The 18,749-nt window shown below is 62.1% G+C and overlaps 2 protein-coding genes across 5 annotated transcripts in view; one reads left to right on the top strand and one right to left on the bottom strand.

Annotated features, from left to right (window-relative positions):
* SLC5A10 (solute carrier family 5 member 10) overlaps nucleotides 1–18,749 on the top strand; it is a 54,691-nt gene that overhangs the window by 6,828 nt on the left and 29,114 nt on the right. For 3 of the 4 annotated variants that reach the window (XM_080825853.1, XM_080825852.1, XM_080825855.1), the window contains exons 5-8: nucleotides 234–339; nucleotides 584–664; nucleotides 2,173–2,378; nucleotides 6,273–6,408. In XM_080825853.1, the coding sequence (XP_080681979.1) occupies nucleotides 234–339; nucleotides 584–664; nucleotides 2,173–2,378; nucleotides 6,273–6,408 (529 nt within the window). The remainder of the gene's footprint in view (nucleotides 1–233; nucleotides 340–583; nucleotides 665–2,172; nucleotides 2,379–6,272; nucleotides 6,409–18,749) is intronic. The other variant, XM_080825854.1, reaches the window with a different exon arrangement.
* Nucleotides 1,942–18,749, bottom strand: part of FAM83G (family with sequence similarity 83 member G) — a gene marked incomplete at its 5' end in the record, with an annotated part of 29,278 nt that continues 12,470 nt past the window's right edge. The window contains 4 exons of the mRNA XM_080825851.1: nucleotides 1,942–2,950; nucleotides 6,997–8,242; nucleotides 9,005–9,129; nucleotides 16,944–17,111. Coding sequence (XP_080681977.1) covers nucleotides 2,543–2,950; nucleotides 6,997–8,242; nucleotides 9,005–9,129; nucleotides 16,944–17,111 — 1,947 coding nt within the window. The 3' untranslated portion in view covers nucleotides 1,942–2,542. The remainder of the gene's footprint in view (nucleotides 2,951–6,996; nucleotides 8,243–9,004; nucleotides 9,130–16,943; nucleotides 17,112–18,749) is intronic.

Genomic DNA, 18,749 nt, shown 5'->3' on the forward strand with positions numbered 1-18,749 from the left:
CACTGCTCCTCAGTGGACAGGGGCCACTCAGGACTTTATTAACATTAGCAACATTGCCTGCACACCACTGGTCCACACCCAGGACCTCCCCCCACCTCACGAGGGTGCAGGAGTGGGGGTGGGGTGTCTCTCCCACCTTGTTCACGGGGCACCGGGGCCACACGTCTCGCAAGCAGTGCCGGGGCTCCTGCGGTCCCCTCGAGCGTCCGCACAGTTCCTTTCCTGTTCCCCAGATTGACCTGTATGCAGGGGCGCTCTTTGTGCACATCTGTCTGGGCTGGAACTTCTACCTCTCCACCATCCTCATGCTCGCCATCACGGCCCTGTACACCATCGCAGGTACGGCGCCCTGGCCGGGGCAGGGGTGATGCGTGGGGAGGGCCTGGAGGCAGGGGACCCGACCACCAGCCAGACCACCAGCCAGCAGGGGCACGAGCAGGAGGCAGGGCCCGCCTCCCCTCCAAGAGCTGGCTCTGCGGCCCGGCTGATCGGCCCCACAGCTCTCCCACCTGTGAAGGGCGGGGGACACGTATCGTGGAGCAGCCATCCCTCCTCCCTTGAGCTCTCCCATTTCTACCTGCAGGAGGTCTGGCTGCTGTGATCTACACAGACGCCCTGCAAACACTCATCATGGTGGTGGGGGCTATCATCCTGACCGTCAAAGGTGAGAGGCTGCGGGCTGGGGGCTGAGTGGGGCGGGCTGTGGCAGCAGCCGGTGCTCCGGGGTCCAGGGGCTGCCTCGCTGGGACCCAGATGCCAGCGCTGGGGGGTGGGGGTGGGGCTCATGAGCTCAAGCCCCCGGGGCACTCGGCACCCTTCCCCCCACCCCCGCCCCTGCAGCGGCCTCCCCTGGGTGACCCGGGCTGCCCACTCCCTTCTCACCTCCACTGCCTAGCTCAGAGTGTCACCCACCCCGGGCTGGCTTGGGGCTTGATGGTGAGCGGGGGGCCGAGGGCAGCCGTGCACACCATCAGGAAACCGCAAAGCTGCCTGGGCCTCTGCTCCAAAATGTTCACAATCACGTGCGTAATCCTGAGAAGCGCAGCTACTGCCGCTGGCCGGGGCAGGGAAGGAGGGAAGAGGGTGTAGATAGGTCAGGGATCCTGTCTGAGAACGTGGACGAAGCTTGCAGGTCTGCCCTGTTAGGTAGTGACCTCCCCGTACCTCTGCAATCCAAGCTAGAAGGATTACCCACAGGGGCAAACAGAGGTCTTTCAAGCCTCGTCCAGATTCGGACTGGAGGATCCCGTGGCCTGCCAATTTCCGACCTTAGGATAGCTAGCGCTTGTGCGTCTGCTCTGAGGTCTTGCCTGGGCCCGGGCTCCAGGCAGCAACGAGCCAGGGGCCAAGGTCCAGGAAGCAGGCTTCCAGCTTGGGAAAGGCAGGGGGAGAGGTTTGTGGAGCAGGTGGATGAGACAGTCTCTTGTGTTCAGACTTCTGTGTATCTGCCGCCTCCCAGACCAGTGGCCCACGTCCCTGGACCCCCTGCGGGAGAGGGAGCCTGGCGGCCAGGCCCAGGCTGGAAGTGGGGGGAGTGACTGCAGACACAGCAGAAGCCACGGATGGGCCGGGGTGTGGCCACACGGGGCCCTTGACCCTGAGGTAGACGGGAACAGTGGGGGAGCGAAAGTGGTCTGGTCTCTAGGAAATGACTTGTGGCCCGAGCCCCAGCTGGCTGGCCACAGGGCCCTGGTCACTCCCCTGTCCCCTCTGGGACTCGTTCTGTTCTCAGTGCTACATGACTGCCGGGCCTCCTCAGCTCTGCAAAATCACATCCTTCAGAAGCCCCAGGTCAGGACTTTAACACTTCAGACTCCTTGGGAAGGTCCTCGAATGCCAAGGAAAAATACTTTCGCTCCCTTGAGTCCACAGTCTGAAGCTTGGCAGAGAACCCCTCGCCTGAGGCCAGTGGGCATCCAGGGGCCAAGAGGACACTGGGGTGTCCACGTGCAAAATGCTTATTTAATAATCTTACATTAAATACAAATAAAACAGTCATTTGAATTCCCCTGTTTTTTTGGTTTTGTTTTTTAAACCCTCTACCCTCCATACCTTTCCAGACACCGGGAAAGGTGAATGGGAAAAAGTCAAGTTTGATGCCTTGGGAAGTGGGGGCCCGGAGTCAGGGCCACCAGCCACCAACCCGTCCCTGTCCTGCCCTGATCCCTCTAGCTTTTGACCAGATCGGCGGGTATGAGCAGCTGGAGGCAGCCTACGCCCAGGCCATCCCATCCCGGACCATCGCCAACACCACCTGCCACCTGCCTCGGGCAGACGCTATGCACATGTTCCGAGACCCCTACACGGGGGACCTCCCATGGACGGGGATGACCTTTGGTCTGACCATCATGGCCACCTGGTACTGGTGCACAGATCAGGTGAGTGTCAATCCAGCGCACCCTCCTGCCTTCTGGGCCAGGCTCTGGAGGGTCGGGGCGGCCCAGCGGCCCATCCCTGGCAAAGCCCCACGGATACCTGCTTGGTGAGTCTGGGCTGGGGCAGAGGCCGCGGACTGCATGGCTCCAGGCCCAGGGACCGGGTGTTAGGGGTCCTTGCGGTCCCGCGGGGCCTGAGCCCTCCGTTTGGAATCAGAGGCACCCCACTGGCCACTGCCCGTCCTGGCTTTCAGGTGCTTCGACTGGGACAGTTTGGAGTACGAGATTCCAAAAGGACTCGGCTGCTCCTCAGGGACCCTGCCATCGGCCTGGGAGCTGGCATTTCGGGCCGGCCTCGGGGTCCCGGGATCGGCCAGGGTGCGGGGCATGGGGCCCCCCTTGATCTGCCAGGAGTATGGGCTTGTCGTGGTCGGGCCTGCTTTCCTGGTAGAGCTCTGGGTGCCATCAGCAGCAGGGCGGTACCGCAGGGGTCCCGAGGTCCTCATCGGCCGCAGGAAACCATCTTTCTCCCTGGTCCCTGAGGCAGGGACCCTATAGTGGGGGATGGGCTGGCCCTAGGAGAGAAAGAGCAGAGACAGTGAGGAGACCCCAAGGGCTGGGGGCACGACGCAGACAGCACACCTGGGTTTGCCTCCTGGTCTTGCCACTCACCCGCTGGTGGCCCGAGACAAGTCTGTTTCACTACTTTGTGCCTCAGTTTCCCCGTATCCTATGGGAATATTCCCACCTTTTGTGGTTACGATAAGGCAAGTTCCTGCTGTGCCTGCCCCAGCTTCCTCCATCCACAAAGGGGGCTGGATGGGTTTGTTGGGGGGAGCCCCTCGATCCAGGCCGGGAAAGTTCTGGTGAGCGCAGGGGGGCTGGGTCTTCTTGAGTCTGACTCTTGCTCTCCCTGGGCTGTGAACACACCAGGGGCCCGTGGGCAGTTCCAGGCAGCCCCTGGTGGCGAAAGGTCTTATGGAGCAAGAGACAACCATCTCGCCTCTAGACCTAGAGCCCGGGCCCCCCACCCCCATGGGACTGAGGCCAGCCAGCCACTACGGATGAGTGAGGGGAGGCTTCCCTGCGAGGGAGGCCTGGCCAACCCCATCCCCAGGCCACAACCCCGAGGCCCAGATGGCAGACCTGGGATCTGGACCCACAGTAGAGTGACCTTCCCATGTGGCCATGGCTCCCATGGCCATGGCTCCCGCCCAGCATGGGGCGTCTTCAGGTGGGCTCAGCCCTGGCTCTCCCTTTCCCAGGGAGAGGTCGCTAAAGGACCGTCTCTGGGCTGTGTCAGTGGGAAGTAATCCAGGACAGGAAGCTTTAGGAACCTTGGGAGGCTGGGCCTCAGTTTCCCCAGCTGTAACATTCCCGTCTCACATGTGGGCCACCAGGGCACACACTGACCCGACAGCAGGTGTCTTTCCAGCATCTCAGGAGAGTGGAGGGCCCACCCGTGCCCCTTCCCCCAGGACACCTGTCATCTCCCCACTCAGCACGGGCCTGGCAGGACACTGCCATTTCTGGGCAGGACATCAGTCAGGAGATTTTGCCTTCCCCTGCCTAGCCTCAAGGTCAGCGCTGGATGGGCCTTACTGCATGGATAACAAGGTCACACCAGGAGGCTGAGGCAGTACACTGCTGACCCCAAGGTGGTCCCGAGTACCACTGACACTGGGGCCTCACGGTCTGGCCTTACTTCCCTGTCATCCTCCCACTCGGGCTGGGTCTGCTTGGGGGACGGGCAGGCCTTGGCCCAGAACCCTCACAACGTAGGTACCTTTGCCCCGGACCCCCTGTGCCTGGTCCTACTCTGCCATGACCCTCAGCAGCAAGCAGGGGCTTTGCAGGACGCCAACCCGCCCCTGGGCCAGGACAGCCCTCCGAGACGCCCAGTCTGGTCGGCACTAGGAGGTGGTTCTGTATGCTAGGACCCCAGGGCTTTTCACTGGCTTTAGACTTTTTGCTACCTCCTTGTTCGTCTGCAGTGCATAGCTGACGCTCTCAAACTCAGGAACATGCAAACCTAGGCCCCAGAGGCCAAAGGCCCCATGGGCAGCGAGCTCGGCCGCTCCCCTCCCTGACCTTGGTCGCCCTGTCTGAGCACCATTTGTCAACCAGGCTGGCTCAAGACTGTCCCAGAGAGCGGTGCCAGGGTCCCAATGCTCCTGGGCCAGCTCCATGCTGCGGCTGACCTTGAAGTTGTCCCCTAAGGAAGTCTGAACTCAGGGAACCTGTAAGCAGCCAGGCACAGGCTCATCCATCACTCAGTCCTGGCAGCAGCCCTGTGGGTCAGCGGTGGTGTCCCATCCTGCAGACAAAGTCCCAGGGGCTCGGGGAGTTTCAGTGGCCAAGCGGGGGGAGAGCCGGCTTCGGGCCGAGCCTGTGCTGAGACGTATTGGGGAGGCAGTAGCCCGCTGACCCCCCAGAAAAGGTCCTGGCCTTGCTGCTTAATGCTCCTCTGCCGGGGCGGTGAGCCTCAGCTTTTCCAGCAGCAGAATGGGGTTACGGCAGCTGCCCTCCCTGCCTCCCAGGGCTGGCCACCGTGAGCACAGAACGAAATGATGGGATTTGATGTGCGGGGGTTTTAGGGAAATGCTTTCTCCCACGAGGAGTCCAGCCAAAGGACGTCAGAGGGGAAGGATCTATGGAGAGCTGCGTCTAACCCCCTCCTTGTCCAGATAGGGAAACTGAGGCCCAAAGTGAGACAAGAACTTGACCCAAGTCAGAGGCAGCTGTTGGAGAAGCAGGATTGAAGTCAGCCTGACACACTTGGGGTCACCACTCCAGCGCCCCATAATGACTGTCCTACCAAGAACCGTGTCTTAGAGGGAAATGCAGGCAGCTCTGCATTCAGCCAGCATGTTTGGAAAATAAGTTCAAAATCACAGACCCTTACTTCTGAACTGCGGGTGGTGACTTCAGCTGCAAAACACACACTACTTACAAGCTGCAGACTGTCCAACCCTGTGAACGTACTAAAATTGTACTGAAGTGTACCATTTATGTGGCTGAACTATATGTGAATTCTAGCTCTGTGAAGTGGTTTAAAGTTATACTTAAAAAAAAATACAGGGGCGCCTGGGTGGCTCAGTGGGTTAAAGCCTCTGCCTTCGGCTCAGGTCATGGTCCCAGGGTCCTGGGATCGAGCCCCGCATTGGGCTCTCTGCTCCGTGGAGAGCATGCTTTCTCCTCTCTCTCTGCCTGCCTCTCTGCCTACTTGTGACCTCTGTCTGTCACATAAATAAAATCTTTAAAAAAAAAAAAATACAAAGAAAACCATGTCAGAACTAGGAGGGATCTTAGCTGTCAGGGGTTCCGATGACCTGTCCCTCCTCCCATTCTGCAGATCTGGAAACTGAGGCCCAGTTACGCTGTGTCTAGGGCTCCCCAAGGAGCCGCTTTGAGGCAGCGTCTACCATCCCTCCACTGCCTGACCGCAGGCTTCCCCGAAGCCCAGGGTTCGAAGCTCCAGCTCCTGGGCCAGTGGTGTCAAACTGTCAGTGTCAGCGTCTGCTCCTGGCACGTGCAAGACTGCAGCCGCTCTCGTGAGGGCGTGGGAGATGGGGGTGTAGGGAGGCGTCCCCTAGATACCGTCCCACCCAGGGTGTCCTCAGGCCCTGACAGCTGCCAGTGTGGCTGGCCAGGTGGGATTCACCCCTTCCCTACTTGACAGACGAGTGAGGAGACCAAGCGTGAGTCCCCGGAACGGGACGGGCTTGCTTCCGGTGGGGATGCCATCGGGGGGGCAGGCTCAGCTGTCTCAGGAAGCTCTAGGGCTAGAGGGACAGCATCCTATCTCCTGCCGATCCCTCAGGCACAGCAAGAGGAAAGCCCCCCACCCAGGCTCCCCCAGGGGGAGCTGGACTCACCCCCTCCTCGTGCCCGCAGGTCATCGTGCAGCGGTCACTGTCCGCCCGGGACCTGAACCATGCCAAGGCCGGCTCCATCCTGGCCAGCTACCTCAAGATGCTGCCCATGGGCCTGATCATCATGCCCGGCATGATCAGCCGCGCGCTGTTCCCAGGTAGGACAGGCGCTGGGGGCTGGGCCCGGGCTGCACGGGGCCCGGGCTTCCGGGTCCTGGACCTGCAGCAGTCACCAGGAGGGGAGGCAATGTGAGCTGTTTCCTGGCCTAGGGGAGAGCGGAGGGGAGAGCAGTCCCTGGGGCCATCACCAAAGGGACTGACATGGAGGTGGCTTGACATGAGCTTTAGACAGGAACCGCTTACTGCTGTGTGACCTTGGGGGTGTAAAGGACGTCTCTGTGCTGTCACCAAGTAAGGGAGTGGACCACCCACACGGCCGGGCAGAGTCAACTCCCTATAATTCGTGTCTGAAATCTCCGGGTATTTTAAGCGCGTTTCCTTCTGGCTCCCAGTAGCTGGCTTTGGTTGTCTTGATGGGGCATGGGGGCTGAGGGTCCCCAATGTCGGAAAGACCAGCCGCATGTGTAGTCCTGGGTTGTTGCTACCTACACCCCACCCCATTCATCAGTTTCCCCACTGTAGCAGGCAAAGCCATCTGATCTGGGGATCTGGTACCCCGGCAGACGACCACTCCGGCTGCTCAGACCTGGGGGAGGGATCCCTCCTGGGCAGGAACCCCAACTCACCTGTGTCTCCTTGTCCGTGGAATGCGGGGCCTGTGTCCTCCTCGGAGTACCTGCCGCTTCTCTCTCCTGACCTGGGGCCCACGGCGAGCCACCCAGGGGTCCACTAAAGGTCCCGTGGGTCACATGGGGGTCACTCAGCTGTCGGCGGGGGGGCTGGGCCGGCCCGTTGGCTACCTGCTCTGAGTGGCGCCTCTGGAGAGGGGCCGAGCGCCCCCTCACCTCAAAATACTCATCTGACACAGAAGAGGAGGCCACCGAGGGCCGCCGGGGGCCAGGGCCATGGCCAGAGCTGCCCGAGAGGCTGTCCTGGTCACTGAGGGTCACGTAGTCGTCGTCATCTTCTTCGTCCTCCCCATCTAGCCCATTGGGGATCACCGCTCCCTGGCCGTCAGGGTCGTCCTGGGTCACAGACAGCTGCCGCTGCAGTGGGGCATGGGCAGGGCCCGGGGTCCTGGGTGGTGCGCCGTCTGTCCCATTCTGGGGAGTCTCCTCTTCTGGGGTCCCCAGGGCCCAGTCAATACCACCGCTGTCCTGGGCAATCACCTCTGCCACAGGGACCGTCCGGGGCTTAGGAACAGGGGGCTGTGGCTCGGGGTCCCCCTGGGGAAGGCCGTTCTCTGCTGGGCCCCCGTCTTGGGGGGCACTGGGCCCGGGGGTGGGGCTGCAGTCCTGGCTTTGCCTCCACAGCTGGGTGCTGGCTTGGGAGGTGTCTCGGATCTTGATGCGGTTCATCTGGCTGGGCTGGGGGTTCCAGATGTTGGGGTCAATGATGTTGATGTAGCCCAGGATGTCACTGCCGGGCTCGGGGTCCGGCTCCACCCATGTGGGCAGGTACTCGAACATGTTGGCCCGCTCCAGGTTGAGCAGGCCAGGGTGGACGGGCGGGGGTGCCTCCGGGACGTCTCCGGGCCGCTCTGCCAGGGTGGCGCCCCGCAGCCCGGGGGGCTTCTTGACCTCCTGCTTCTCTGAGGAGGTCTTGGCGATCTCGTCGGCGCTCTTGGCCTTGACCAGTGCATACTTGGGGTTGACGAGCTTCTTGGCTACAGTGCCCGAGGGCACCAGCGGCACCACAGAGGGCAGCACGATGGGCTCAGGCTCGGGCTCCTTCTCCATGGTGATGCCCTTGAGGCTGACACCGTGGGACATGAGGTACAGCTCCTGGAACTGCCGGTCAAACATCTCCACCACCTGACCCGACAGCACGGAGATCACGTTCCGGTCCGTCCTTGCGGCCGACCACGTGAAGCTGCAGTACAGGGAGACAAGGCGGCCGGGTCAGGCACTGGGGGGCCGGCCTCCTCCCTCCAGCCGCGGGTCCCCAGTCTAGGGAGTCCTCCCCAGCCCCCGCAGTGAGCGTCTGAGCAAGCCCTCGTGCACCCAGAGGCCGGCGCTCCTCAGATTGGCCACGGGGACCTGGATGGAACCGAGAAGTGAGCACAAGCCTCAGGGTCAGACCCGAGTCTAGGACAGGTCACTTGCACCGGGCTGCTCCCACCTGTGTAAGATAGCACAGTGGGGTGCTCCTTAGGGTATTAGAGTGCCCCCGTGAGACTGCTCACGGGATGCACAGTACAGCCCTGGCGTGGTCCTGCACACAGGGGCAGGTGCTATCCTCGGGGGCTTGGCTGCGTGGACGGCGTGGTTGGGGACCCACCTGCCGCTGTCCCTTGCACGGCAGGGTTTGCAGAGCTGCGCCACAGCCATCCTTGTCCTGGCCCTTCCTAAGGCGGCTCTCCAAAGGACCTCCCTGTGTGCTTGGCCCACACCCACCTCCTGGCGGGTGACAGCTCTGGCTGGCACAACAGTCTTGAGGACGAGAGTCCTCCCCTGCCTGCTTCCGGAGACAGGTGGGCGGCATGCGGGCGTGCCCCAGCCCCGCTCACACCTCAGCAGTTTTGGGACCCATGAACTGGAATAACCAGGGTGTCATAAGGCAGGATTAAGGGCAGAAACCAGCTGGGAGCAGGAGCCACCTCTGTCCCCAGCCCCCAGAAAGCTGGAGAGTCACCTGTAGGAGCCACAGATGGCCCGGTCTCCATCCACGAACATGAACTTCTGGGCCAGGGCACCCTTGAACTTGGTGGCTGACCGTGTGAAGAACTCTGTTCCCCCGCTGCTCCGTACCCTCAGATTCTGTGTTGGGGGACAGGAGGCAGAATTACATGACCACAGCACTGACCACGCTGGTGGGGGTGGGGGCGGCCGACAACCTCTGCCCGGCGCTCAGGACGGTGGTGGGGGGCAGACTTTGTGCAGGGGGGTGGGTGGTGTATGTGAGGACCACAGGGTCGGGGGTTCAAGGCAGGAAGTGGTGGGAAGACAGAAAGCAGGGTGGGGCTAGTGAAAAGGGGGCGTGGTGCAGGATGGTCTGGGCGTGGCCTGAAGGGTGTCCACAGCGATGTGGGCAGGATGAGACCTGCGGGGCCAGGCCAGCATGGGACAAGCTGCCGCAGAGGTGGGAGGCTGTTGCAGGGTCTTGAGCAGGAGGTGCATGCAGATGCAGTTTAGAAAAGTGCCAGCTGGGGAGGAGGGAGGATTGCCTTCAGGGATCAGCGTATTGCCGTCGGGGCAAACCTGTGGCCTTTCCCAGGCGAGTGACTGGCCAGGTCCCTTTCCCGGTCTTCCCCACTTGGCTGTCTCAGTGCCCCTACTGAGCCCCGCTCACTGAGGACGAGGCTCGCAGCAGACTCTCCTACCTCCTCATGGGCCAGCTCACGGCCTGCCACCCAGCAGCCGTTCAGTAAATGGCCGAACCCTGCTCCGCACCCGAGCCACAGGGCAAACTGGAAAGCCCCTGGGAGACGACAGGAAGGGAAGCTAAGACCCAGAGGGAGGACACAGGGTTTCCTTGGTGTCACGAGCAGACACTACTGCCTGTGTCTGAGCCAAGTCGCTCCTATCTTTCTCTGGACTCTGGCCAAGGAAGGGCCCTTCCTCCCTCCCTGATGTGCCATCTGTGGGGCGCCATGGGGCTCCGACTGCTGGCTGCCCTACCCCCAGCAGGAGGTTCTTCCTCTGAGAGAGGGACGGGTGCGAAAAGCCAGAGGGGGGGCACGGGAGGCACCAGGAAGGGCAGAGAGCCTTGGCTGAGACCCAGGATTGCAGGGGACCCCAAAGTAAAGCCTCAGGATAGGAAAGACCCTCGGGCTCACTGGCGCCGAGTGTGGCCCCAGCAGGGTGTTGGAAACCCAGGCTCCCGGGCGGGGCGGGGGTGGGGGCTGGAGAGGTGCCCCTGGAGGACGGGTCAGGTTTAACGTAAGAGTTTAACGTCAGAGTTTCAGGTTTAACGTAAGCCCCGCGGAATCTGACCCCTGCCCAGGGCAAGAACTCCTTGGCAGCATTCTGACACGTCTGTCTGCTGGTCCCGAGACGGGAGGCACTCCCTCCAGAGGGATCTGTGCCGACTTCACTCACTCCCCGACCCCTGCCCAGGCCCCCAGCTGCAGACCAAGGGGACGGTGACGAGGCTCCCACACGGGAGGTTGGAGTGGAGGCAGAGGAGTCAGAACCCCAGCTCTGGGTTCGGGGGGGCGGGGGGTGCTGGGGCGTGCTCCCGGGAGGCCGACATCCGGAAGTCGGGGATGAGTGGACCAGGTGGGAAGAGAGTGCAGCATTCCAAACGTGGGAACACAAAGAGCAGGCAAGGGGAGCAGCATCTATGACCTGCGAGGACTTTGCTGGAGGAGGGTGGGGGATGGAGCCTGCACAGCGGGCTCAGCCACATGCCGATGAAAGACCCTACCCAGGCTCCGGCCGGCTCTGCCCTGGGGGCAGTAGGGAGCCAGGAAGGATTCAGAGCAGGGAGTGACAAGGTTGGAACTGTCCCTCTGGAACAATCCCGGCATCCAGAAGGAAGATGCATGAAGTGAACGGGGCCGGGGGTGGGGGGGCAGGAGAGGGCTTCTGTTGGGCAGGGGGTACACGGCCTGTCAAGGCAGGGGTGACGGGGAGAAAGGAATGGGTCTAAGAGAGCCAGAATCTGTCCTCCCCTCGGGCCCCCAGCCCTTCTGTGATGGGAACCAGACCCCTCTCTGCTGGGCAGTCCCAGGGCAGTCCCCAGACCGCATCCATATGGCAGGGATGCCCACCTTTGTTGTTGGGCCCACCCCTGTAGGCAGATAAGCCTCTCCTCCCAGGGCCGGCTCCCCTGCCCCCCAGGCTGCGTGTCTGTACACAGCCAGCTCAGCAGGAAGCTGGCCATAACCCAGGACAATTAGAGCTCGTGACTTTGTACCCAACACAGAGCATGCTTGGGGACCAGAAGCTGGAACAAAGATCCTGGAGGCGGTGTGAGGCCTTCCCCTGTCACCTGTGCCCGACCACAGCCCAGCTCTGTGGCTTCCGTGGGCTCCCGGCCCAGAGCTCTGCCTGCTGGGGCCACAGGCCGCTCCTTGGCCTGGAAGAAGAGCCACCAGCCTCAGTCCCCCCCTCACCAGTGCCTGCCCCCGCCCACCCCAAAGCCTGAACCCATGAAGGGCTCAGAAGGTCACCACCTACATCTCAGAGGGACTCAACTCCAAGTGAGAGGCAGCCTTGGCTCCGTCGGATGTGCTGTGTGACTCTAAGCAGGGTCCCGGCCCTCTCTGGGCCTCACTTTCCCTGTCCGCACGCTGCACAGATGGCCTCAGGCTCTAAGGCCCATCCGACCCTGCGGCCAACAGCAGCGGGTGGGGGGTTGCGGCAGCCCCCCCTTCCCATCACGGCAGCTCCCCTGTTTGTTCCCGGGGCGGGGGGGGGAGCCCGCCCCATGGGGCTTGGCCCGGATGAGGTAACGTCTCAGGGCTCGGGTGCACAAGGTAGAGGATTCCACAAAGCCGCATTGTCTCTGAGCCCCGGGGCACCCCCAGCAGAGCACGTCGCAGGCAGGGTGGAGGACACCCAGACGGGCTCTGGTGGGGCGCCTGGGCAAGGCCTTGGACACTCGGGATTCTCAGCTTCCTCGGACACGGAAGGGGGCAGCGATCGGTCCCTGAGACAACCTCCGGGGAGGACTGGGCAGCGCTCCGTCCACTCCAAGAGTGGCTGTGGCCCCAAGCACGTGTGGGGCACGGTGGGATGGGCACTAGGCCGGGGCAGACCTGCAGGTGCCCTGCCCGCACCCCCCACTGGGCCTCCTATGCTCATAAAAATGCAACCTGACCCCGTACCAAGCTGCTCGGGGCCCCACGTGGGCCGGTGGCAGGCCAAGGGGACAAGCCCAATGCCCCACCAGACCAGGTGGGTCACTCGGGCTCTGGCCAAGCATGGCTCCAGTCCCAGCTGGGCCTCCCTAGACCTCAGTTTGCTCATCTGTGAAGGGGGCTCCCCAGCCTTCTGCTTCGGGGCTACTATGAAAGCCTGAGGAAATGCAGGGGTGGTGGGTGAGGGCCAGCAAGGCACCTGGCGCTCGACGGACGCTCCACAAACATGAGAGTGTGACAGCACGTGCAGTGCGGCAGGGACGTGACCCCTTCTGCTCGTGGGGGGCGAGAGGGGACCAACATGGAGGACCAGAACATACCTAGAATGTCGTGGGTCAGCCCGGGGAGGCCAGGACCGGCAGCCAGTTTGTGATGGTGGGAGGGGGGGCTCAGTGAGGGGTGTGACCAGCCCATGATCTCCGGTTGGTGGGGTCCAGCCCCCAGCTGTCCCGTGGTGGCCTCTGCAGGGGCCTGCTGGCATTGCCCAAGGAGGAGTCGGGAGGCCCAGAGATGCACCCTGACCAGGCCTGCCTGGTGAGTGAGATTAGCCTGCTGTGCCAACTACAGGGGACAGAGAGCCCATGTCCCCATGTACTGGGCAGCCAGCCAGCCTCTGCTCTCCTCTAAAGGGTCTGTTTCACTCTGTCACGGGGGTCTGATAGCCACTCTCACCCTGGCCTCCCGGGGCCATCATGAAGCTGGGATGAGGGGATGGGGCAGCGCTGAGCCAGCCCAGCTCCTGGCCCCTCCCACAGGCCGGGTCAATTGGGCCTGGCACTACTCACATTCTGGGCCAGGTGATGTCCAGTTGCAGGGACTGTGCACTGCACAAGGCACATTTAATGGCGTCCCTGGCTCCTACCCATCAGGTGCCAATAGTCCCCTCCCAGTCACAACCACTACAAAAGCCCCCGAACACTGACAAAGGGGCCAAGCCAGGCCAACCCTGCGTGGTTGGGAAGCATTGCCCGACCCCCCCGAGCCCATTACAGAGTCAGGCCAGGATCAGAGACAGCAGGACAGCAGTGGGGGGAAACCCCAGGCGCCAGAATGGGGCCGAGGCTGGCCTGGCTGGCTTGGAACTTGAGCCACAGACTGAATCCCTGCGTCCTCTCCAGAGTGGCTGGAGTTTCCTTGTTCATCACACAGAGGTCCAGCCCGAGCCCAGGCGGCTGCTGGTTTTTCCAGTCTGGCGGCACAAAGCCGACTACCTTTTCCGATCAGCCAGGCATCTCACTGCTCTGGTCCCGTCTCAGCTTCGAGGCTTGAGGCCCAGCCCAGCCTGCCTAGCTCCCCCTGCCTCTGGGGCATCCGTCAACCCTCAGTCTCACCCCAAATGTGACTGGGTCACCTGTTGAGGCGCTGTGCCCTGTGGGGACCAGAGGGCTGGGTCCTCTTTTCCGGCCCTATTCTGTTTGTAATATGAGATGCTCATTCCCACACTCCCTGCCTAAAGGAGTCAGGGGCCAGCCGAGCCAGCAGGCTGGAGGGCTTGGGGACGGCTGGGACCCTCACACCCGGGAAGGTGCTAGTGCGTGGGCTTCCAACTCCGCTAGAAAGCACGAGTGGGCTTAACCCAAACAATGCCGCAGCTGTTTGCAGAATATGCTGTGGGAGCTCAGAGCTCAGGAGGCACGAGGCTGGGGTGGGGGTGGCCCCCAGCCCAAACACAGCTGGAAGGGGGAGGGAAGCCCCTTGGCTCTTAGACCAGAGCGGGGGTCTTACGAGAAGAGCTCCAGGACAGGGCAGGGAGAGTTCATGACTTAGCGCCCTGACGCCCCATGGCTTCCTTTACTCTTTAGAGATGCCCTGCCAAATAAATGGGGGAGAGTCCCATTTTTCAGACAAGGAAACTGAGGCCAAAAAAGATTCTGTACCTTCATCCAGGGTCACGGCACAGGGGGCAGAGCCAGGGCTCAGTCCTGGCTCCCGGCCCTGCCCAGACCGGTGCCCAACACCCCCATGGTCACAAGCATGACCCCAACAGGCACAACCGACTCCGGGGCCCATAGGAGCTGAGGGCAGGTCACTGCAGAGCTGGGCAGGGGTGGCCGGCGGCCGAGGGCGGGCCCAGGGATTACTGGGAAAGGAAGTACTCCTGAGACAGGTCCGGACCCAGCTGGCCGGCGGGCAGGGAGGCAGGCCGAGCAGGCAGGCCCTCGACAAGGTGACACCTGGCCAGGGCTCGGTGCACAGGAGCCCCTGGCCACCTGCCCAGGCTGTGGAGGGGGCGGACTCAACAGCAAGAATGAGGGGATCAACGTCATCCGTTCTTTCCCATGAAGGGCCCGCCCCTCCGTGGCATCCGGCTCCTGGGTACGCACGTCACTGCAGACCGTCCCTGCAGACGGTCTGGACCGTGCTCTGTTCCCCAGCGCAGGGACCCCTCGTTCGAGCTGCCCTGCCCATGCTTTGGGCTCTGGCCTCATTTCATGCTAAAGTGTGGGGGGAGGCCGCACACCGCACCCTCCCCTGCCTCGGGCCTGGGATTTATAACTTCTTGTTATTGCCAGCAGCTGCGTAACTCCCCTTAGCACATGGAGCGCTTTTATAACCACTGTCTCCTCTAATTTCATCCTCAAACAAGCCTATGAGGCATCATCATGGCCACGAGGCACTGGAGGCACAGACAGGTGGAGCCACGTGCCCGAGTCCCACAGTGGGTCTGCACAGCGAGCCCCCGTGGGCAGTTCTGGGGCTGCCCCAACGGCAGGTGCGGCCTCAGCTGGGGGGTCAGGCACCGAGGCTCTCTCCCTCCTGCTCTGTGCCAACTTCTCATTACTGGTGGTCAGGTTCAGCCGCTGACTTGGCAGAATGCCTCTGGGCAAGTCACAACCTCCCTGCGGCCTCAGTTTCCCCATCTGCCCCGCGGGAGTCTAGTCTGGGTGGCCCTCGAGGCCCAGCTTGGGCATTCCAGGCCCCAAGAAGCTGTGGGGCTGCAGCAGATTCTGAGCACCCCCCACCCCCAATCACACTGGGGAGCAGAGGCAGGGTGGGTGTGCAGGCTGTGAGGGCAGGAGCCAGCCTCCCAGGGAGCGAACTGAGCAGCCCCGGGGCCACGTTCTCAGCCCAGTCCTGCCTGCCTCTCACTTCCCAGGAGCTCCGAGCGCTCTGAGCAGACTTACACTTGAGACTTCCCTACGGAGAAGACACACAGCACGGGGGTGAGGCCAGTCCCGGGTTCAGATCCTGCTCGGCATGGACAAGCCCACTCCCTGCGTCTTCAACCCACTCCAGGCACACGCGCGGGGGCGGAGCCACGCGAGTGTGTAAACCGTCCACTGGGCTCGTGGCAAGGGTGCAGGGATGGGCCGAGAGGTTCTCTGATCTGCTGCCCACAGGGCAGAGGCTTCTACAAGTCACCTTTCAAAAGACGCCTTTTCTACACCCCGGACCTCTCCAGTGTGAGCTGTCTGCCCCGGGAGTTGATTCTCGGTGCTAATTACACGGCGGGCAGCACGCTGGGTGAGCGTGGTGCTTGGGGTCAACCCACCAGGGAGACCACATAAAAATGTCCCAACAGCCACAGACTCGCCGCCCGGAGAGCTCATACCCACTTGAAAGGGCTCGGCTGGGATGGGTGGGCATACCTGACGAATACCGACAAATTACAGGCACAGGAACCCAGCCTCTTGTTAACTAGTCTGGCGTCCCCCCTTCTCTGGGGATCATGTTCAGATCACAGGCCGGAAGCCCAAGGAAATGTGACCCGTCAAAAGCTGGGACTCGGCCAGGGAGCTCTGGTGCTGGCCCCCACTCCCCTTATGCTTAACTTACTGGCCGTGAGTGACACTAGCACAAGTGCCTCAATTTCCTCATCTGTAAAATGGGAACAACTGCCCTATCCCACTGGGTCGTCATGTGGAATCAATAAATCAACCGTGTCAGGTGCCTAGGATGGGACCGACCCACGTGAAATTCTGTGAAAAGCATTTGCTGTTGTCATGCACACTCATCTGTACTCTTCTCGGAACCATGCTGCATACAGTAGGTGCCAAGCGATAGCTTGGTGGAGGGAGGGCTCCTCCTGCCCCTAAACACGGGATCAAATGCAGGGTGTCGGAGTGGAAGAGCCCAGCCACAGTGGCCCATCTGGCCCTCTTCAGGACCACTGAGACCCCAGAGCCCAGAGACAGGAGGTGATGAACCCAAGGACACACAGCAAAGCAGTGCTAAGAACCCGGGTTCGTCCCGATCCCTCCACCTCTGCTCCACGGTGTCCTTCCCTAGCAAGCCCTTTCTACGCTGCTCCTCCTCCTCCGATTTATTTCAACTCTGCAGCCATCAAGGAAGCCTTCCCTGACCTCAGCCCAAGGAAACTTCTGCTGGAGCCAGATCCTAAAACCGGGGGGCGGACATCATACAGACACAGATTCCGGCTTAAGCCCGAGAATTGGAGTCAGAGCTCTCCAGATCGGGTGTGAGCTGTGGAAGCCTGGGTGGTGAGCTCTCTGTCACTGGAGGCATGCAAGCAAAGACAGGTAATCAACATGGCCTGGGCTGCTCAGAGATCACATGTGATACAGCACCTTGCACCAGCTCCGGCCCTTAACTACCGTTTATCTTATCTCTGACTGTCGGAGGAGGTAGAGAGCGTCCTGTCCCCCTGGGCAGCCAGGCAGAGCTTAGGTGATCACGTGGCAGGAGGCTCCAGGATGACTGCACTCTCTGTGCCCGGCATGGGGCTCCATCCCTAGGAGGCAGGTGCTGCAAGTGTTTGCTGACCCACTAAGTGACCGCTCGGTCATTCTGGACCGGCCAGCTCACCTTGAGGTGCCCCGGGTGCATGCGGGCCCGCTCGCACATGTGCAGGAAGTATTTGACGTTACTCTCGTCCACAATGATGTACACGGCCACCTTCCTCTTGAAACCGGCGTCCAGGAGGTCCTTGAAGATGTCCACGTCGGTGAACATGTCCATGACCACAGCTATCACCTGCGAGTGGGAAGAGACCAGGCCTGTTGGGCAGCGCGGCAGCGGGGACAGGTGCCTCGGCAGGACACACAGCCCTCCCACCCCCACCCCACCCCCCTCTCTGGGCACCCCTGCTAGCCCTGCCCCTCCCCCACCCCCCCAGCCTCGGCACTGGGACTGGCAGCGATGGGCTGGGGGCCTCTCTGGTCCTGAAGTTCTAGGGTTCAACGCTTAGGGTACGAGATTCTCAGTCAGTAGCCCAGACCGGACTTTCTGGAGCCACGGGAGTGGAGAAGCACATCTTGTATGTCCGGAATACAAAACGACAGAAAACAAAGCCCCGTATCCCGGCCAGTGAGGCCCATGGAGGGAGGAGAGAATGCCTGGGAGTCAGGCAGGTTCTGCATCCTGAGGTTGGGGACGTGCTGGGGGCAGCCCCCAGGGCCGGCAGCCCTCCTCGTCGGGATCAGTCGTCGGGATCAGGGATCAGGGCTCATTGAGGGGGCACCCGTTTTGGTCCCTTTCTGGCCTGCATTCCTGATCCAGAGCAGCCCACGCCATCACCTGCCACCTCCCACCCTGGGATGCTGAGGTAGACCAGATGTGTCAACAGCCAGGAAGGCAGCAGCTGGCACAGGCGTTCTTGAGGTCACCTGCGCGTCCCCGGGCTGGCGTGGGCTTGGGCAGGCTTTCCACTACCGCCTCTCCTGTCTGTCTGAACAGAGCCCAAAACCAGCATGTGTGCTCTATTATGTGATAACATCTGTCCCCGCAACAGCCGACCTCCAGCCTCCCGGCCCTGGCTCAGGGTGGGGCCCCAGAGGTCAGAGTGCCAGAGGCCCTCGCCCCACGTGGGCAGTGACAGGCAGAGGGGAAGAACAGGGTAGTTGGGATGAGCTCATCTGGCTTGAGGGGTAGTCAGCAGATGCTTGGGACAGCTGGGGCTCAGTGACCATCTCTGGCTCTCCCTCTCATCCCTCCCTCCCCGTGCTACTGGGCAGCCAAGGGGAGCACAGGGCACCGGGGCCTGAGGCTGACAACCAACACAGATATCCGGCCCCTCCAGCCCTTCGAGACCAGCCCCACTGCCCTGTCCAGGGCCTGAGAACCTTCTAGAAAAGACTTAAGAGGCCAGGGACTTGGCCTTATAATGAGCTGGGAGTGGTCAGTCTAGAACCTACCTAGGCCCACTAGGGAGCCAAGTTCATCCCCACCGTGAGGGTGGCCTGACAGGCTCCCCTACACTGATCTGTAGGTGCAGGGTGAGGGACAGGCAGCCTGGGGCCTGCCAGGGATGAGTCCGCACGCTCGGGTGAGCTCACCCAGCTAGCCCTTGCAGGCCCGTGTGGGCTCCTCCCTGCCCTGCCCTGTTCCGGACACGATCTGTGTGACCCAGAGCAGACATCTAGCTTCTCCAGGCCCAGCTTTCTTTATGATCCAACAGGGGCAGGGAACTGCAGGAGAAGCTGGGCTCCATCATGGCTGAGGCCCAGGATTCACTCCGTTCTCTGGGGGGCATCCGCTCGCCGGCTTTGGGTCTCTGAAGGGCTGTTTCCGGTGGGGCAGAGGGTACAGGTACAGTCCGGGCAGGGGCTAGGACAAGCAGGGGGAAGCCAACAGAGACAGACGTTGGGGTCAGTACAGGAGGCGCCTTCTGAC

This window comes from Martes martes (assembly GCF_963455335.1).
Source record: "Martes martes genome assembly, chromosome: 16".
Classification (NCBI taxonomy): domain Eukaryota; kingdom Metazoa; phylum Chordata; class Mammalia; order Carnivora; family Mustelidae; genus Martes; species Martes martes.